We start from the raw sequence: 15,950 nt of genomic DNA on the forward strand, positions 1-15,950 counted from the left end.
ACATGAATGCACAATAAGAAGAAGACAATTAGTTCACTGACACCACCTTACAGGATTTCTGGGTATTGAAGTCCTCAAAGTTCAATCAGTTACCTCTTGCTGTCATATGCAAAGCTACAGCTTTAACTAGGTTTTACATAAATTTTACTTCTACTTAAGACCAAAGTAACAGCACTTCTACTTAAGTAGGATATTCTGGCACTCTTTCCACCCCTGGTGATTGGTAATCATATATAATGTGAATATCTAAATGAAAACGAACTGGCAGTGATCTACTCACAGAGCGAGCCCATAGTTTACATGCCGCTGTATCTCCTCCTGTATCCGGACTCTGGCAGCTTCTCTCCTCACCAAGTCAAAGGGGCCTTTGGCTTTGGTCACCTCCATGACTCTGGAATAATGGAAGCATATGTAGTTTCCCTGTTTCTAAAGCATGGCTGTGTTTCCATATGTAGGCGCGTGTCGTACTTGTTGAGGGAGCTGACGACGGTTCGTTGGAAGTGGGAGGAGATGCGCTCTGTGTAGAACTGGTGGGAGCGGTTGTGTTTGGGGTTCAGGCCTTTCCTTCCCCAGCCCACATTACGCTCATAGATGTTGGTGTGGCGCAGCTTGATGATGTAAGACATGGAAATGAATAGATAAATGTGAGTGGTGGGACTCTGCATGAGAAGTAAGGGTGTATTTGGTCTGATCACCAGCGACTTAAAATATGGACAATGAACTAATGGACTAACTTACACTGAAATGGACTGTTTCTTGGACATGGATCTCTGTACTTACCATTGTTGTACCTACATTTACATCATATTGCACTGTATATACTAGGGTTCCACCAATGAGTTTTTGAAGGCTGATACTAATAGTTTTGGATTGAAGCTGCCAATAGCTGATATTTTGTGCAGATATTCAATATCTTTAAATCTGACCATTTTCATGTCCAAAAATAACAAGAATTCAGTGTTTATCCCAGAATTTTATCCTTGTCAGGGTGGAAAAGCCTTTGAAACTGCATTTAGACCATCATGGGACACTAAAACTCTCCATTGAAAGCCATACTAGTGAAATTCTTTTAGGTGTTGCTTAAGGCAGGGTGAAGCAGGTTTCCCTCTCCACCAATACCTTTTTATGAAGGCGGTCTATGAAGCGCTGGTGTGCTACGTGGAGTGTGGGGTTGAGCTGCGGTCGTCCCCTCAGCAGGTCGGCGTACTGGCTGGCATGTTCGTTCTTCAGGTTGTAGTAAAGGTCTGGGATGACTCTCTTGTAGCAGTGGCAGTGCTGCTCTGGTGGAGCCTGATCTCCTAGAGACTGGACACCCTGCTCTACCTCCCAGTCAAGAACTAGGCATAAAAGCATGAATGGTGATAACTAGGGATAAGGGACGAAACGCGAGATCACTTTCAAGAGCGACATTTTCAAGCATCAAACAGTATAGAATCTGCAGAAAATAGAAGATACAGTATATACAGTATAGGATAGAGGATCATACAGTACGTTTCCCCAAACCTACCTGTCCTGAGTAACAGTGACGCCCCCTCCTCCCCCAGTGCCTCGGCCCCGCTGCGCTGTAGCACCCCCCACAGGCGCTGGCAGGTAGCGCTCCAGTCCTTCCTGGCTTGCCTCCTCCGCTGCCCATCCCTGCTCAGCAAGTCTGGGTGGTGAGTGCTGTAAAAGTCACCAAGGATGGGAAAGGGCCAAGAAGCTGATCATTATGTATTTTTATGTGGTGCACCAATATATAGGGCCGATATTAGCCTTCAGGGGTGTCAGTGTCAGAGTTTTAGTGTCCCATGATGGTCTAAATGCTGTTTCAGAGGCTTTTCTAACCTGACAAGAATAAAAAAAACACTAAATCCTTGGGAGTTTTTACATTTTTTTGGTACCAAAAAATTAGATACTGACTATCGGCACAAAAACAGCTATTGGCAGCTACAATCCAAAAATATTACTAATGGTATCGGCCTTCAAAAACCCATATCGGTCAAACCCTGATGTTTATTGACAGGTTATATAGATTTGAGCTTCTTTCCTGAGTAGTTTCCAAGACTACATTGAAATGGAGAAAAGATAGCTGGCCTGTACTAAACAATGAAATCTGCAATGTGACAACAGCACTGAATAGTTAGGTCAAAGGTCAGTAGTTGTTCTAGTACCTCCAGGAGTAAACCTTATTGAGTGAACTTAAGACAATATTTACTAGTGATTGGTGAGTTAATCAGTTAGTTTCTGAGTTTTTACAGTGTATTTAGGGAGGAAGACTTAGGAGACTTTTCTGTTGTGATCTCACTGAGTTCACATGATCATGTTTGCCATAAAATTCAGCTGCTGACTCTAGTGACTTGATTTCCATTATTTTTGATTGCATATGAATTTATGCAAAGACATACAGTAGCTATGGATCAGGCTTCTGTAATAAAAGTAAAGTGGTGGAGTGATTTAAGACTTCGGTCAGCGGAATGACAGTGTAAAGAAAGAGTCTTTGTGCTATGAGAGTATTACTCCCTGCTGTTTGTTTTCTCTCTCTCTCGCTCTCTCTCTCACACACACACACACACACACACGCACACTCACTCACACACATACAGAGGATTATATGACTAATTTTATCGCTCTCAAACACCATTTTCCTAACAATACGTGGCCTGGGGCAACACCATGGAAACCAAACCAAGCACTCCATAAGCTGACAATGTGCAATGTTAGTGCTGTGCAATTATGTTGCTGGGAGGTGCAATATATACTGTAGAAAGAAAGTTTATGGAAACAGTGCTTAGTGTTCTGGGCATTTGAATAATTCCTCAAATAAAGAACAAGATCGTGTTATTCAATCATTATTTTTAAATATTCCATGTGTTGAAAAAGGGTTCGACCGATAGGGTTTTATCCAAGGCAGATACTCATACAAATATTTTTGGATTGAAGCTGCTTATATTTTCAGTGTCTTTAAATTTGACAATTTTCATGAAAAAAAATGACCAAAAATTGCAAGTATCCTGTGTTTCCCCCAGAATTGTATTCTTGTCAGGGTGGAAAATTCTCTGAAACAGAATTTAGACCATGGGACACTAAAACTCTTGACATTGAAACCCAGGCTATTGATACTACTACTACTACTCCTACTACTACTAATAATAATAATAACATATTCATATAGACGTCTGGAATCTGACCAAATGTCTCATTAGAATCAGTTCAGGTTAAGGTCTTCCCATAGACAACCAGTGTAGTATTGATCAATTCTACAGTAAATATGTAATCAATCAAACTGCATCACATCCATCATATCAGAGGTGGATAGCTCCCATTTTTAATATAGGATGAATATTGGCCCCATATACCTGCAAAATTGAACCCAGGAAATACAGTTTATCCTTGCATTATGAGGCAGAGTAGAATAATGACAAAATGACATGATGACACAATGGGAAACCAACAACTTCTTGTTCACCTGATGGGAAGTAAGCGGTAGACAGGAGAAAGGCAGTTCTCGTCGAGCTTGTACCACATGTGGAGAAGACTCAGGTCTTTGTCAAAGTCGCCCCAGCTCCTCTCGCCCGCGGGGCTGAGCCGCACCTCCTCGGCGTCGGACAACGAGTTGCGGGAGCTCTGGCTCAGCAGTGCCGAATTCGTATCTTGCTCTCCGAAATTAAGGTAATTCCCGTAAATGGAGTCCTGGACAAAACTGCCGGCTGCGCTGTCTGTGGTGATGCTGGCCCGGGAGGCGGTGGCGGGAACATCCTCCGCCGGTTTCTTCTTGGACATCCTTTGACGGTCTCTCTCCACCACTCTCACTATGGCGCCAAAGGCCTCTCTCGACATGGTGGAGGGAAGGCTCTGGATCTCATACTTCTGTCCTAAGATCAACTGAGCAACAGAACGGAGAATCATGCACGGTTCATCATCTGAAATACAAAGATGATTTATGCTGTTTTTGAAGAGGGAGGGGCGCTTAGGGGGAAATACTAGGCTGAATTTCAGGACTGTATAGGATATATTGAATTTGTATTATTTGATAGAGACCCCTAAAGCCAGAAATGAAAGAGAAGTTTGTCCCACCCTCAAATCTGTGATCTCACAATAATGTAAAACTTCCTTTAGAATGGAAAACACGGCACTGTCTAAGAGACTGTAGGATTTTTATTAGGCCATGTCTGAAATTCCTGTGGTATTAACCTTATAGACCAACTGATGCTGATGCTAGTTTTCACTGCAGCTGCATTGGAATATTGATTTTCCCATTTCCCATTTCTCTACAAATCAAGTTGCTTGTGGAAGTTTTTGGCTAGCTAGCAGGAGAATAATTTCAAGTTCTCTGGTTTTCTAATAAGGTATGTCCTGTCATTTTACAACATCAGATTGTTCGATTTAGATTTTGCATTTTGTTTGATAGACTGTTTCGTTGTAGGCTTAATCCTTTGTTGAGGATGTAATGTTAGCATAACAGGTCTTGTTAAGTGTGTTAGCACTAACAGTAGTGGTTAAGTTGTTGTAGTGAGCTGTTTCGTTACATAATTTTATTATATAATTGCGAAGATGCTCACAGGTAGCAAAGCTAGCATAAAGCTAATCTTCACTTGGGGAAATAAGTATAAACGATTGTATAAAGATTCAATAAGTTCACAAAATCACATCTCCACTTTGTTGCTAATGGTGCAGCTTCGGTAGGCTACATTTAAATTATATCACATCACATGCATCTGTACTATTGTACAGAGCATGCAAAAACAGGGCTGCATAGGCCCAAAACTCCAATGAGGACTAGATGCAAGGGGAGCTCGCACTCACAAATGGAAGAAAAAACTTCTGAAACTTAGATGTTTAAATGTTTCTCTTTTATCTGACCAATGCAACTCATAATTGATTAACTCAAGACCGTTTCATTTAAGCATGTCACTGCATTGGTCACCTGTAAAATAAAACTGAAACTTTGCATTTAGACATCTCGGTTTGAGAAGTTTATTCTTCCACTCGTAAGTCCGAGCTCCCTTTGCATCAAGTCTTCATTGGACTGTTCTAGGCCAGAGGAATAGCTATGTAAATTGTTAAGTAGTATTCCCCCTTTAAGAAAAAGCCAAGGAAGAGAGGATTACTTAAACTGTGAAGCACATCTGACTTGGAGAACAACATCAAAGGTGTAATAACTAAGATGTCTCACGATAAAGCTTGGTCCCTGGGTTTCCTGACATTGTCGGAGATTCTCCACATGAAGCTCTACAGTGTCATGGTGGTCAGCGACAGGGTTTCCAACTCCCCACCGCAGGTCAACCATCCTGAAGTCATAGCCCCTCTGTTTGCAGTAGAGATACAGTCTGGGAAACACATTCTCCATCAGCGCACTTCTCTCTGCAACGGTGTCTGAATCACACACACACACACACACACACACACACAGTATTTATCTTCCACCTAAATCAGTAACAAGTGATTTACTTTGAAAAACATTGTTTGGCAGACACATCCCAAATATTCTGTTGTAATTGGAAATCTTCTGTTAGTATTCCAATTAGTACTTAATGTAAGTATCACAGGACAGCCAAATTCTGTGGTAATGTACCCGAAGTCCGATGGTAGGCTACAGTACCGCAAATGATACCACCAAAATTATGCAGATTTATGTAGTAGTTGTAGAAACATTTCTTGGATGCAGAGCTGCTCTGGAGGCAGACATAATCTCATTGATTGAGTTAAACCTCAGTGGGCGGAGCCAAAGAACCTTTTTTGGGGGGCTATGTAACATTAGACTGAAGCCCAATGAAAAAGGCAAGAGGAAACAGAGGAGGAAGTTAATATGAATAAATAGAATAAATAGAAGAAGAATTGGGTAGTTAGCATGAGCAGTAATAGCCACCATGGCTGAACAGACAAAGAAAAGAGAAACTCAAACTGCATCAACAGAGAATCCAAGGACAAAGACGTCACAGTACTGGACACACTGTTTGATTGACAGGTGATCTCTGGGAAGTGCAGTGCAGAAACACCACAGCAACGAGCGCTGAGCACCAAAGATGGAGACAAAAAAAAAAAAGAAATTGCCATTTCTAGTGGCTTGACTCTTACCTTTGTACCCTCCGCATACGTAAACCATGAACCTCTTCTCCTTAAAATGAAATGGAGGGGCTTCCTTTCCTTGAAGCTCATTGGCCGCTTCATCACTTAACAGGTGAGTCTTGTAGAGTTTGATGTCCTCCCTTGTTTTGTCCACTTCATCCTGGTTGGACCTGACGGACAGACAAGTCCCGCTCTCTGCCGATGAGGTCAGATCCTCCTTGATGTCTAGACCGTATCCTTCCCTTCCCTCTTCTTCTTCTTCATCTTCCTGCCCAAGTGCTGCCAGGCTCCTCAGCAACTTTGGGGAGTCCTCCTTTCTTCTGCCATGCTCGCTTAGATCTAATAAGACCTTGACAGCTTTGTCCTGTGAAAAATAAATGCTGGGTCTGTGTGAATGCTTGACAGATAATTCTATTTGTATCTAACACTATGCTGTTGAGGCATCCTTACCTTGAATAAATGGCCTTGTGTTTTCAGCAGGTGTAGTATGTCAGTTACTTTGTCCTCTAAGAACGGGTAATTATGGGTTTCAGCTTTGTGCCGCTGCTGTAGCTGATACTGGAAGACAAACAGAGAGGATAATTCAGCTGTTAAAGTTGATCTTGGGATTATCTCAGTAATGGACAGACAGAGGATATAAAATAGAGCATCTGCAAACAGTGTAAGCACAGCACTTACTTTGAGGTGATCTTTAATATCGTATTCTGCCTCCTCATTCAACTTGGTGACATGCATATTCCAGTTTGTCCTCTACAATTTAGGATAGTACATTAGTACAGTAGTATATTCATTCAGTGATTAAAGGTGCTATGAGTAGCATTTTTAAACCTCAATCTATCATTGTCAAATTAATTGTGATACCTTGGTATGATTAAAGTAAACAAGTGTGATCATGGTCGAGATGATTGGTAGCCTCTATATCACACCAGTGGTATTGTTAGCATTAGTGATTCTCCAAAAGAAGACTACATTTCCCATAAACCCTGTTGCTTCCTGTCTCCCCTCCCCAAGAGGAGAAGCATGTTGGAAATGATTTTTCCTCCAGCCTTCACTCACTCCTTTCACCATTTGCCATCACTAGAAACTCTGAAAGCTTTAGCTCTGTTTGCTCTGGAAGAACAGCGCCCTTTTCCTGTTTTGTGCCGTAAAGCAATCCAGCAGATTTCCCTCCAAATCCGACCGGGTAGCACACAATGTCAAATGTAGTGTAGAGGCCACTAGAGGCTGACAGTCTTCTCATTTGTTTGCAGTAGCCTAATTATACTGTGGTAATGATTTATTGATGTTAAAATGCTACATGCGGCAGCTTTAATATGTTCATCTTCATTGATTTCGCCTCATTGGTCCTAATAGTTTTATCCAGAGGACCATAGCCAGTAAGACAGAGAAAAGGAGCTGCTGCAGTCACATTAGTAATTATCAATACATCAAATCAGAAGCAAAGAATTTTTCTCAACTGCAGTTAAACAGTGTCAAATTGAATTGCTGGAGGTGGGGGAGCCAAGCTCTCTCTCTCGCTCTCTCTCTCTCTACACACACACACACCCTACAGGACCTGTACAATATTAAGTTGCTTACAATCATACATTCTTTATAAATCCTACAAGATAATAGACTACAATGTAGGCTACATCAGATCACCTGGCACAGTGAAGTAGGACCAGTGCGGATCGCTGGAAATGTTACAGGCTGTTTGTCCTCCTGCAAGACATGAAGAAACAAAACTATATAGTCCTATATACAGAAAAAACCCATTTGGGTTAAATGACTGATATAGACTAAAATTAAACTTTTTTTTAATTTAACATGTTCATTTGTCTTAGTCACAACTAATGTGTACTGGTAATTGACTGGACAATTATCTATCTATCTTTTTTTTTAACAGTAGCTATTTAAAAGCCATTGCCACATATTTGGTAGAAGTTGCTGTTTTGATTTAGACTATCATTATTTTAGTAAGTATACTATAAAAATATCCCTCATATAGTCATAATAGGAATATTACAGTAATACCACAGGAAACAAATACCATAAAATATGATAAACTCACCACTGAGTACAACAGACAGACTATAAGTCCCTACAGAAATATTGTAGAAATATTAAAGTGAAACTATAGGGGATAAAAATACCATTAAGTGTGATAAGCTCACTATAAATTCATTATTAACAGACACACTACAAATGCTAGGAATATTATAGAACAGAAAATGAACACGATAAAGAGAAGAACGGTTACTAAAATCAACTTATTAATGTTATCAAATAGTTCCTACATGACATTCAACTCCAGACCGTCGTCTCATTAACGTTAATTAGTGACTGAAGCCGTAATGAATAAACTATAAAGGGCTGTCATGCAAACACAAAAACAATATATGATTCATTGACAATATTACACTATTAACAAATATAATTTGTCGCGTGGAGCACCTACTTTCTTCTTCTTTTTGGGAACAAGTCCATTTCTGTAGTAGGTCCACATTGTGCGCGGTCAGCTCCTATAGTGTCAAGCCAGCCGGAGTTAAATACACTGCTTCCGGTCATAACTTTCAAAATAAAACCCCCCACTCCGTCCCAAAAATGAACGCATTCATTGACCCTGAAGTAAATGACAATACTTCAGGGCCTGACAACAGATACTGGATTCTATGACCTGTAGGAACATTTGCCATTTAGGTTTAACTGGACTTTTACAAGATAGTAGTCATATTCCTCTTTTCTAGAATGTTTTGTGTTTACTCATCCACTGTTTTATTTTGCTATAAACTTACCTGTCCATCAAGCACCCTTTCAAAATATACATAATCTCATCTTTGTTGTTTTTGTATATATTTTCCAACTAGAATGTCAATCCATATTTAATCTGCAGATTTTATGATTTTTGGTGGTCTGCACACCTCACTACCTATTCATTCTTTATTCTGTAGTTTTCCAAATTTTCTGCTTTTATTTTGAAGGAAAAATCGACCATCTTCCGGTCGTAGTCAGGCTAACTGTAGTAACTTGACAAAACCAGTCTGGCCTGCAGTTCTGATCCAAATCTAGCCTGAAAACACTCAACTCTATTAAAGAACCTGATAAAAGGAATTCATTATTGATTAATTATGGTGTACAAATGCTTGGAAAGTATTTCAATCTTTGCCAGTGTGCCACTACAGTCATACAAATGTTTTGCAACTCAACACTATTCAGATTACATTACTATGGGAACAGACTATACTGTATATCCATACACAAAGCTGCTGGAGGAGAAACTTCTTAGTATTCACATGAATCAAGCTGTCTCTTTCTCTTACATTAAACACTAACTGCACACATATTGAGTAATTCACGTTATCAGACAAGTTACAAGCAGTAGACCAAATCTTTTTTTATTTATATATAAAAATGTAAAGTATCTGGGTTGGTAGGGAAGGGCAAACAGTTGTCAAAGTAAGAAGAAAAAGGGGTGAAAAGAAGAACATTTCCAGTTGGTGTGTTATTAAAATGTCGTCTGCTTTCACAAAGCACAGCCACATGACACCTCAGGAGTTACCGCGGGATGACACTTGATACTTTCACACGTCCATTTCCAATCACAGTCCTGTATTTATGGCTCCGATGCTTGGCAACTGGACCCAATCTCAGAGAGACTTTGAAACCGCGGCAGTGACAGCGTGTAAGTCTATCTCGCTTTGGTTGAGAAAAGAAAAAATCGTGCACGCTCCACCCTGAAAGCGGAAATCCGAGCGCTAAACTGCATTAAAGGTGAACAAAACCTGGATAATGCGGTTTCACGTCTTGCCCCCGGCTGCTCACACAACACCGAAAACTACTAAAACAACAGCAGCCTGGGCTTTTGTCAAGCTCAAAAAGCACAATCTCAAGTCCACATATAGGCTCTCTGAGAAGAAATTTAAATATCTAGCTGGAAGTGTGTGTGTGTGTGTGTGTGTGTGTGTGTGTGTGTGTGTGTGTGTGTGTGTGTGTGTGTGTGTGTGCGTGTAGCTTCAACTCCTCTCAGGATGCTGTGAAGTCCAGAGCTGATGACTGTGTCCGGCTTTACCCGGGCCAGCTTTGGTTCTAAGGGAAGCAGCCATCTTGAGTGTAACAGGTTGGATCTGAAGGCATCTGGACAGGAGCAGCAGCATCAGGAGACTTCATTGCACTTCCTTTAAAAAACAAAAAAAAAAAGCAGCACTGGAGAAACCGTCCCTCTGGCCTAGTCCTCTTCTTTTCCTCCTGTTTTGCTCAGCTAAAACAGCAGAAGAGGAGACAGCAAATTAGACATTACTTTGTGTTGAGGGAGATTTTTATGAGGTTTAGGAGGTTTTCACTTACGTGCTGGGAGATCGTGAAGTAGTGATGACAAGTGAGAAAGAGAAAAAAAGAAAAGGTTAATGATGAACATCACTGCAGGCTTAAGAAGTGAGTAAGAGTGTCATCTTGTGGAGAACAGGGGAACTACAGTGGTTCAAGAGTAAAAGTCACCTACTTTGATAACGTCAACCCAGTCCCAACCTCTTGGCAGATCCCCCTTGTTATCTGAAAGCACAAATTATCATCACATGCACCGGCATCTGTTGTCTCTTATGCTGCACAATCACTACAGTCTTTAATATGTAGCCTATGATCATAACTAAGACTGTGTATTCATAAGGGATTTACAGGCTTCAGAAAGCCAAATTTAAGACCTTCTGAGACCTTTTTGATGCTGCCTGGAATTGATTGAAAGACCAATTTAAAAAACAAAATAAAGAAACCAAAAACCAGCCTATTTCTGATTAAACATCGCTAATCAAAGGAGACCAGGAAATTAAATGTTAAAGGAATAGCTTGGTTTGGGGGGATTTGGCTATTTTTCCTAGGTAGGAAACATTAATAAATCCCACCAACAACATTGCATCAAAAGACCTCTAATAACTGCATTTAAGGCATTTCAATACTTTAAGGCCTTAAATTGAGATTTTAAGGATACCCCGACTCATTTACCTGTTCTGTTGGTGATCCTCCTCTTCTGTGCTTTGGTCAGCTGCTCTTTCTTCTCCTTCTTCTTGGCCGTTGAGGCATTAGTGGTTAAGTCGCTACTGGATGTCAATGTCTGCAAAAACAAGAGTCACAAATCTGCATTCAAACAACAGAGGACAGAGATGCTTCTAATGGACTTCTGTGTGCAGAGGCATTTGTTGAAGGTGGTGTAGCGATACCAGGGAGACATTTGCAGAAAGCCCACAACCTTTCTGTTGTCTTCTTGAATCAACACCAAATGGCCTATCACAACAAGTGGCCATAAAGGTGTCGAATGGACACAGTCCATGGCTCAAGGAGTTGAGTCTATGCCAGCCAGAGATGTCTCCACAGGACAGCTCAGGAAATTAACGACAGGATACCAACCCGGAGAAGAGCTTTGAAACTCACACATTCCACAATTAACGACCTTTATCTTTCAGCCATCAGGAGGAGAAGGACTCAAGAACTCAGGAATACTAATGAACTATACAATCACACATCCATACTTCTCACACATCTGAATATAGGGAATCACCCTCCTTTCTTCATTTGGAGTACCAGACTGTTCTGGTTAATCAGAAGGGACAGTCACCATTGGGTGAGAACGGGAATACACACCGTGTCAATACGAAGGAACCAATGACTGCTGTTGACACTTTCCAGAGTCTCATCACTACCCCCTCTCTAAATCAGGACAGTCATAAATCTCTTCCCTTTTCACATTCCTTTAAAACCTGCTTTCAACTATATTTTCCCAATGTCTTTAATGGATCTATTTTGTAGTTTGAAGTATACTAGATGTGTTGACTATAGGCCCATATATATGTTGAAGATGTTCAATAGCTAAAGTTACATGCACAGACCATGATGCGTTAAATGATTGAAGTGTATCAGATATTCATCCAGAGACACTCTCCTATTTTCATGGTCCTACACTGCCACCTTGTGGTCATTTATAGCGACGACAGGTCCGTATAAAATGTCAGTGCGTCCAAATGTCTTAAATGTTTAAATTGTCTTTCTCATATTGATCACGAAGTTAGAGACCCAAGTCACATATACGAGTTAACTTGATGAAGACTTTATAGCCACAGATTGTACCAGGAAGGTATTTGATGTCCTTATATTGATGTGCTAGCTATATAAGTTTGAATGTAAGTTGACAGGTTTTTATTATTTCGATCAATTGACAACAGTAATTGGTGGAGATGTAAAATACCGACATATTATTTTAAAAGGAATCTTTATTAAGATCACTTAGTAATAGATCCCAAAATAAAATAGACTAGAGGAATGATTCCTCTTGCATTCCTTTCCCCCCTCCCTCTCAGTTCGGGGTGAAATCTTCTCAAACAAAGAAATTAATTAGTAAACAGAAAAAGAGCGCGAAGCGTGATTTGCATGGCAAACCACGCCTGAGAATTCAAAGAGCTATAAAATGTTCTTATCTGGGTTTTCAGACAGTTCAACATTCCGCCCTCGCCAAGAAACCTGCTGAAGCCAAGACCAACAATTTAGCTACAATTCGACTTTAGCTGAAACTTAGAGTTTGAACCTGGAGTTAGAGACGTCTTCTCCAGATGAACTTAAGAATCTCTTACAAGAAGTTTGAACCTCGCGTCTAATAGTTAAGAAGTTATCAATGCTCGGCCAAGCGAAGGTCATTTTCGAAGCTATTTAGGAACGAGATCATTTAGTTTATAACAGTTAGCAGAGTTAGAAACGTCAGCTCTTCCAAGACCAGCAGTCAAACACTGATGCAACATCGCCGCAGTGTTCCACATCCAGAGAGGCCTGTTGTCTACAGCTGTGAAAAGCCGGTAGCGCTGCTTGCCTCGACGTGACGATAACACATCAGAGACCAGCTGTTCCAGCGTCTGCCGTTGCCAGGTAACCGGCCACGCCGAGCCCGTCTCTCCGAGCTCAGCTGGACCAGACAACCCGACCCGGCAGGACTTCTCAACTGAACAAAGTAGGCTCTGATTATCCACGTCTTTACTGCTGAGAGTTGATGCAACAGCTTAGATTCAAATTACTTAAATAGATCAGGAAAAGTTAGGCTTTTATAGTCTAGTTGCCCCGTAGCTTTCCGCCTCGCTTCTCTGGTTGATTGATCCATACATACCTCCATTTACTGCTGCCAATTCTTATTCCCATATTTCATTATCATTTCCCTTTCATTCTTATTTTGTTTCATTGCATTTCATGTCTATTTTTAGTCTATAGTTTCCGTGCTTCATTCTGGTGATCAATATACGTGCCTTATATTGCTTATCTCATTGAATTTGTTATGCTTGCATAGTTAAATAAATATTCCCATTTATTACAGAGAAGTTGTTAAGTGTTTCCTTACTTGCAGAGTAAAGTAATCCCTGTATTGAAAAGATTTCACGATCTTTAGACTGATGACTGATTAGTATAAGTAAAGGTCCTTCATCTAGGAAGGTGGTGCCCCTTACGAGTGTAAATTGATATCTTTATCAAAGTTTCATATTTTCATACCTTTACTAAATTCTAGATTTGATAATTGCGACTCTACACGCTACAGTGGAGTCCGTTTAGTCAAAGTGCTGAGACCCACTGACCACAGCAGTCACTACAGGCTGGTGGTTCTCCATAAGGGCCTCCTGGTTCTCCTTGGCCCAGTCGAACAGGGTGTACATCATGGCAGTGCCCAGGTTAGCTTCCACCTGCTCCTCCAGCTTGGACATGATCAGCTGCTTGGTCCCTGGGGCGCTGGGGTTCCATCGACAGAATACACAGGAAAGACAAACAAAATCACCATAATGTATGCGTGACATAGCAGGATATTATTCTACAAGACAGTGCAGAGAATTGCACTTGCTACTTACATCCTGTTGTTGAAGAAAGCATCTAGGGATAACTGTGGGGCAGTTTCAGGATAGGTCTCTGGCCATGTGACATCCAGGATGAATGCTTTGGAGTCCTCGAGTTCTCCTATCTGGAATATGACATTGAAATGGAAGTTAAGCTGCAACTGCCCATGTGGCTGCCAGTATTTGAGAAATTGACAGTCAACAAGTGTCCCTCTCACTCTAGCCCCAATACTGTCTGGTCTCTCTTTTTTGGAGAGGACATCACGCCAAACTCCATTCAAAAATCTGTCCGTCTAATGCTGCCTTGCTTATTGGCAAGCATGCATACGTAGTAGAACATGACTTAGGACCTGTTACAAATCATTAGGTTCCACTTTGCAATTCAGCATGCATCCAATACACCCAGCAGCACTTACTTCAATTTCAATCTTTAGAATTGGTCTGCCTGTTATTCCCACAATCTTCTTCCACCAAAATATACCATGGTGGGTGATAGCAAGTGTGTGCCAATTCTAAACGTTGAAACTACATTGACAAGTGCTGCTCTTAAGTATGCCAAATTTACCAGTATATCCTAATGGTTCATAAGAAGGTCTCAAGTCATGTTGTACCGGGTGGGTACCACCAATAAGCAAGGCCACATCAAATGTGTCCGAGTTATACTCACCCTAAACTGAAAAGAAACTGGACTGATCTCCTTGAAACACTCGTCCCCCTCATAGATAGAGCGAAGAGCTTCCAACTCCATCTGTTAAGCATATGACAACAGAACGAGAGACAGGCGGTTAGTGAGAAATACACGTTTTTGTAAAAGTAGGCAACAAGATGAATATCAGCTTGCCCTGACACCGTTCCCTCTTTGAACGGATAGATTCGCACCAAACTCCATTGAAAAAGCGTGTCGGCAAGGGTACACACGCTATTACATATAAATTACACTCAAGACCTATTATGAATAGTGAGGTGCCATTCTTCAATCCGGCATAGATATAATCCACCAGGTAGCATTGATTTCAATAAAATTCCATTTTTTAGAATTGGATCACGCTGCACGCGACCGCCCACCACTGTGTATTGTGGAGAAAAATGACTGGGGAAAAAACAGGCAAACCAGTTCTAAAAGTGTACATTCTATTCATAGAAAGTGATGATTGGTGGATTACATGTATGCCGAATTGATATGTGGATCCTAAATATTCAGTAACCGTCTTGAGACATATTTCATACGGCATGTACCTTTGCAGATAACCAAAAACACATTAACTTGACATGTTTTTGAATGGAGCTTGGCATGTCGTTCTCTCCGTACAAGAAAGAACGACACGTATCGGTGCTTAATAGCAGCTAGAAATGCATTTGAAGCTCTGGCTTGACTGATGTGTCAACTAAACAGAGCTCTTGCGCATAGAATAAAAGTGGACATCTTGTCTGTACAATACGTAAAGCTGTTTTGCTAGCTAGGAAGCAGAAACGCTGTCGACTAAGCTTGTAACCCCAGGCTAGTAGTAGCAGCATTAGCAGATGCTAGTGTCAAATAGTTAGCCGTTAGCTCGCTAACGCCAGTAAGTCTGCTCCTGCATCATCATTCCCTCATACCTCTTGATCCTCGTTGGCTGTCATGTTTTTCTCTCTGTTTCTTTAGGAGATATTCGTTCTGCTTAGTGTCAAAATTATGATAATTTCAGAGTTAACACCCCATTCCTATCATTAAAACTTTAGTTGGTAAATAATTTCACAACTTCCCCAGCTGGTTCACCCTGTGCCACCATGATGTTGTACGCATGCGCAATCTACGTGAACTCTGAACCCAATGATTAGTGGATACAATTTTAGGATTGTGACAATTATTGCAATTATGAACATTTCTTCTTATTATTTTTATTATAATAATAATTATTATTATTGTTATTATTATTATTATTATTATTGTTATTATTATTAATAGTAGTAGCCTAGTAGTAGTAGTAGTAGTAGTAGTAGTAGTAGCCCAGTAGTAATAGTAGTAACAGCAGTATTAGTAATAGCAGTAGTAGCAGCAGTAGTAGTATCAGCAGTAGTAGTAGCAGTAGTAGTATC

The 15,950-nt window shown here is 40.7% G+C and overlaps 1 protein-coding gene across 1 annotated transcript; it reads right to left on the reverse strand.

Annotated features, from left to right (window-relative positions):
* Positions 1 to 9,257: 9,257 nt before the first annotated feature.
* On the reverse strand, positions 9,258 to 15,640 carry rwdd (RWD domain containing 4). The gene is made up of 7 exons (XM_078291795.1): positions 15,471 to 15,640; positions 14,542 to 14,622; positions 13,890 to 13,999; positions 13,623 to 13,773; positions 11,020 to 11,128; positions 10,523 to 10,572; positions 9,258 to 10,371 (listed from the first exon to the last, which is right to left on the reverse strand). The coding sequence occupies exons 1-7, from the start codon at positions 15,492 to 15,494 to the stop codon at positions 10,318 to 10,320; spliced, it is 579 nt and encodes a 192-aa protein (XP_078147921.1). The 5' UTR covers positions 15,495 to 15,640; the 3' UTR covers positions 9,258 to 10,317.
* Between the last annotated feature and the right edge of the window lie 310 nt (positions 15,641 to 15,950).

The sequence above is a fragment of the Centroberyx gerrardi genome, chromosome 23, assembly GCF_048128805.1.
Source record: "Centroberyx gerrardi isolate f3 chromosome 23, fCenGer3.hap1.cur.20231027, whole genome shotgun sequence".
NCBI classification, from domain to species: Eukaryota; Metazoa; Chordata; class Actinopteri; order Beryciformes; family Berycidae; genus Centroberyx; species Centroberyx gerrardi.

What these genes read in the sequence shown, in the direction of transcription:
- rwdd (XM_078291795.1), bottom strand. Translation starts at nt 15,494, where the DNA reads ATGACAGCCAACGAGGATCAAGAG. An exon ending in CAGCCAACGAGGATCAAGAG is followed by an intron (nt 14,623 to 15,470) that starts GTATGAGGGAAT and finishes TATGCTTAACAG; the next exon opens with ATGGAGTTGGAAGCTCTTCG. An exon ending in CAGTTTCTTTTCAGTTTAGG is followed by an intron (nt 14,000 to 14,541) that starts GTGAGTATAACT and finishes GTCATATTCCAG; the next exon opens with ATAGGAGAACTCGAGGACTC.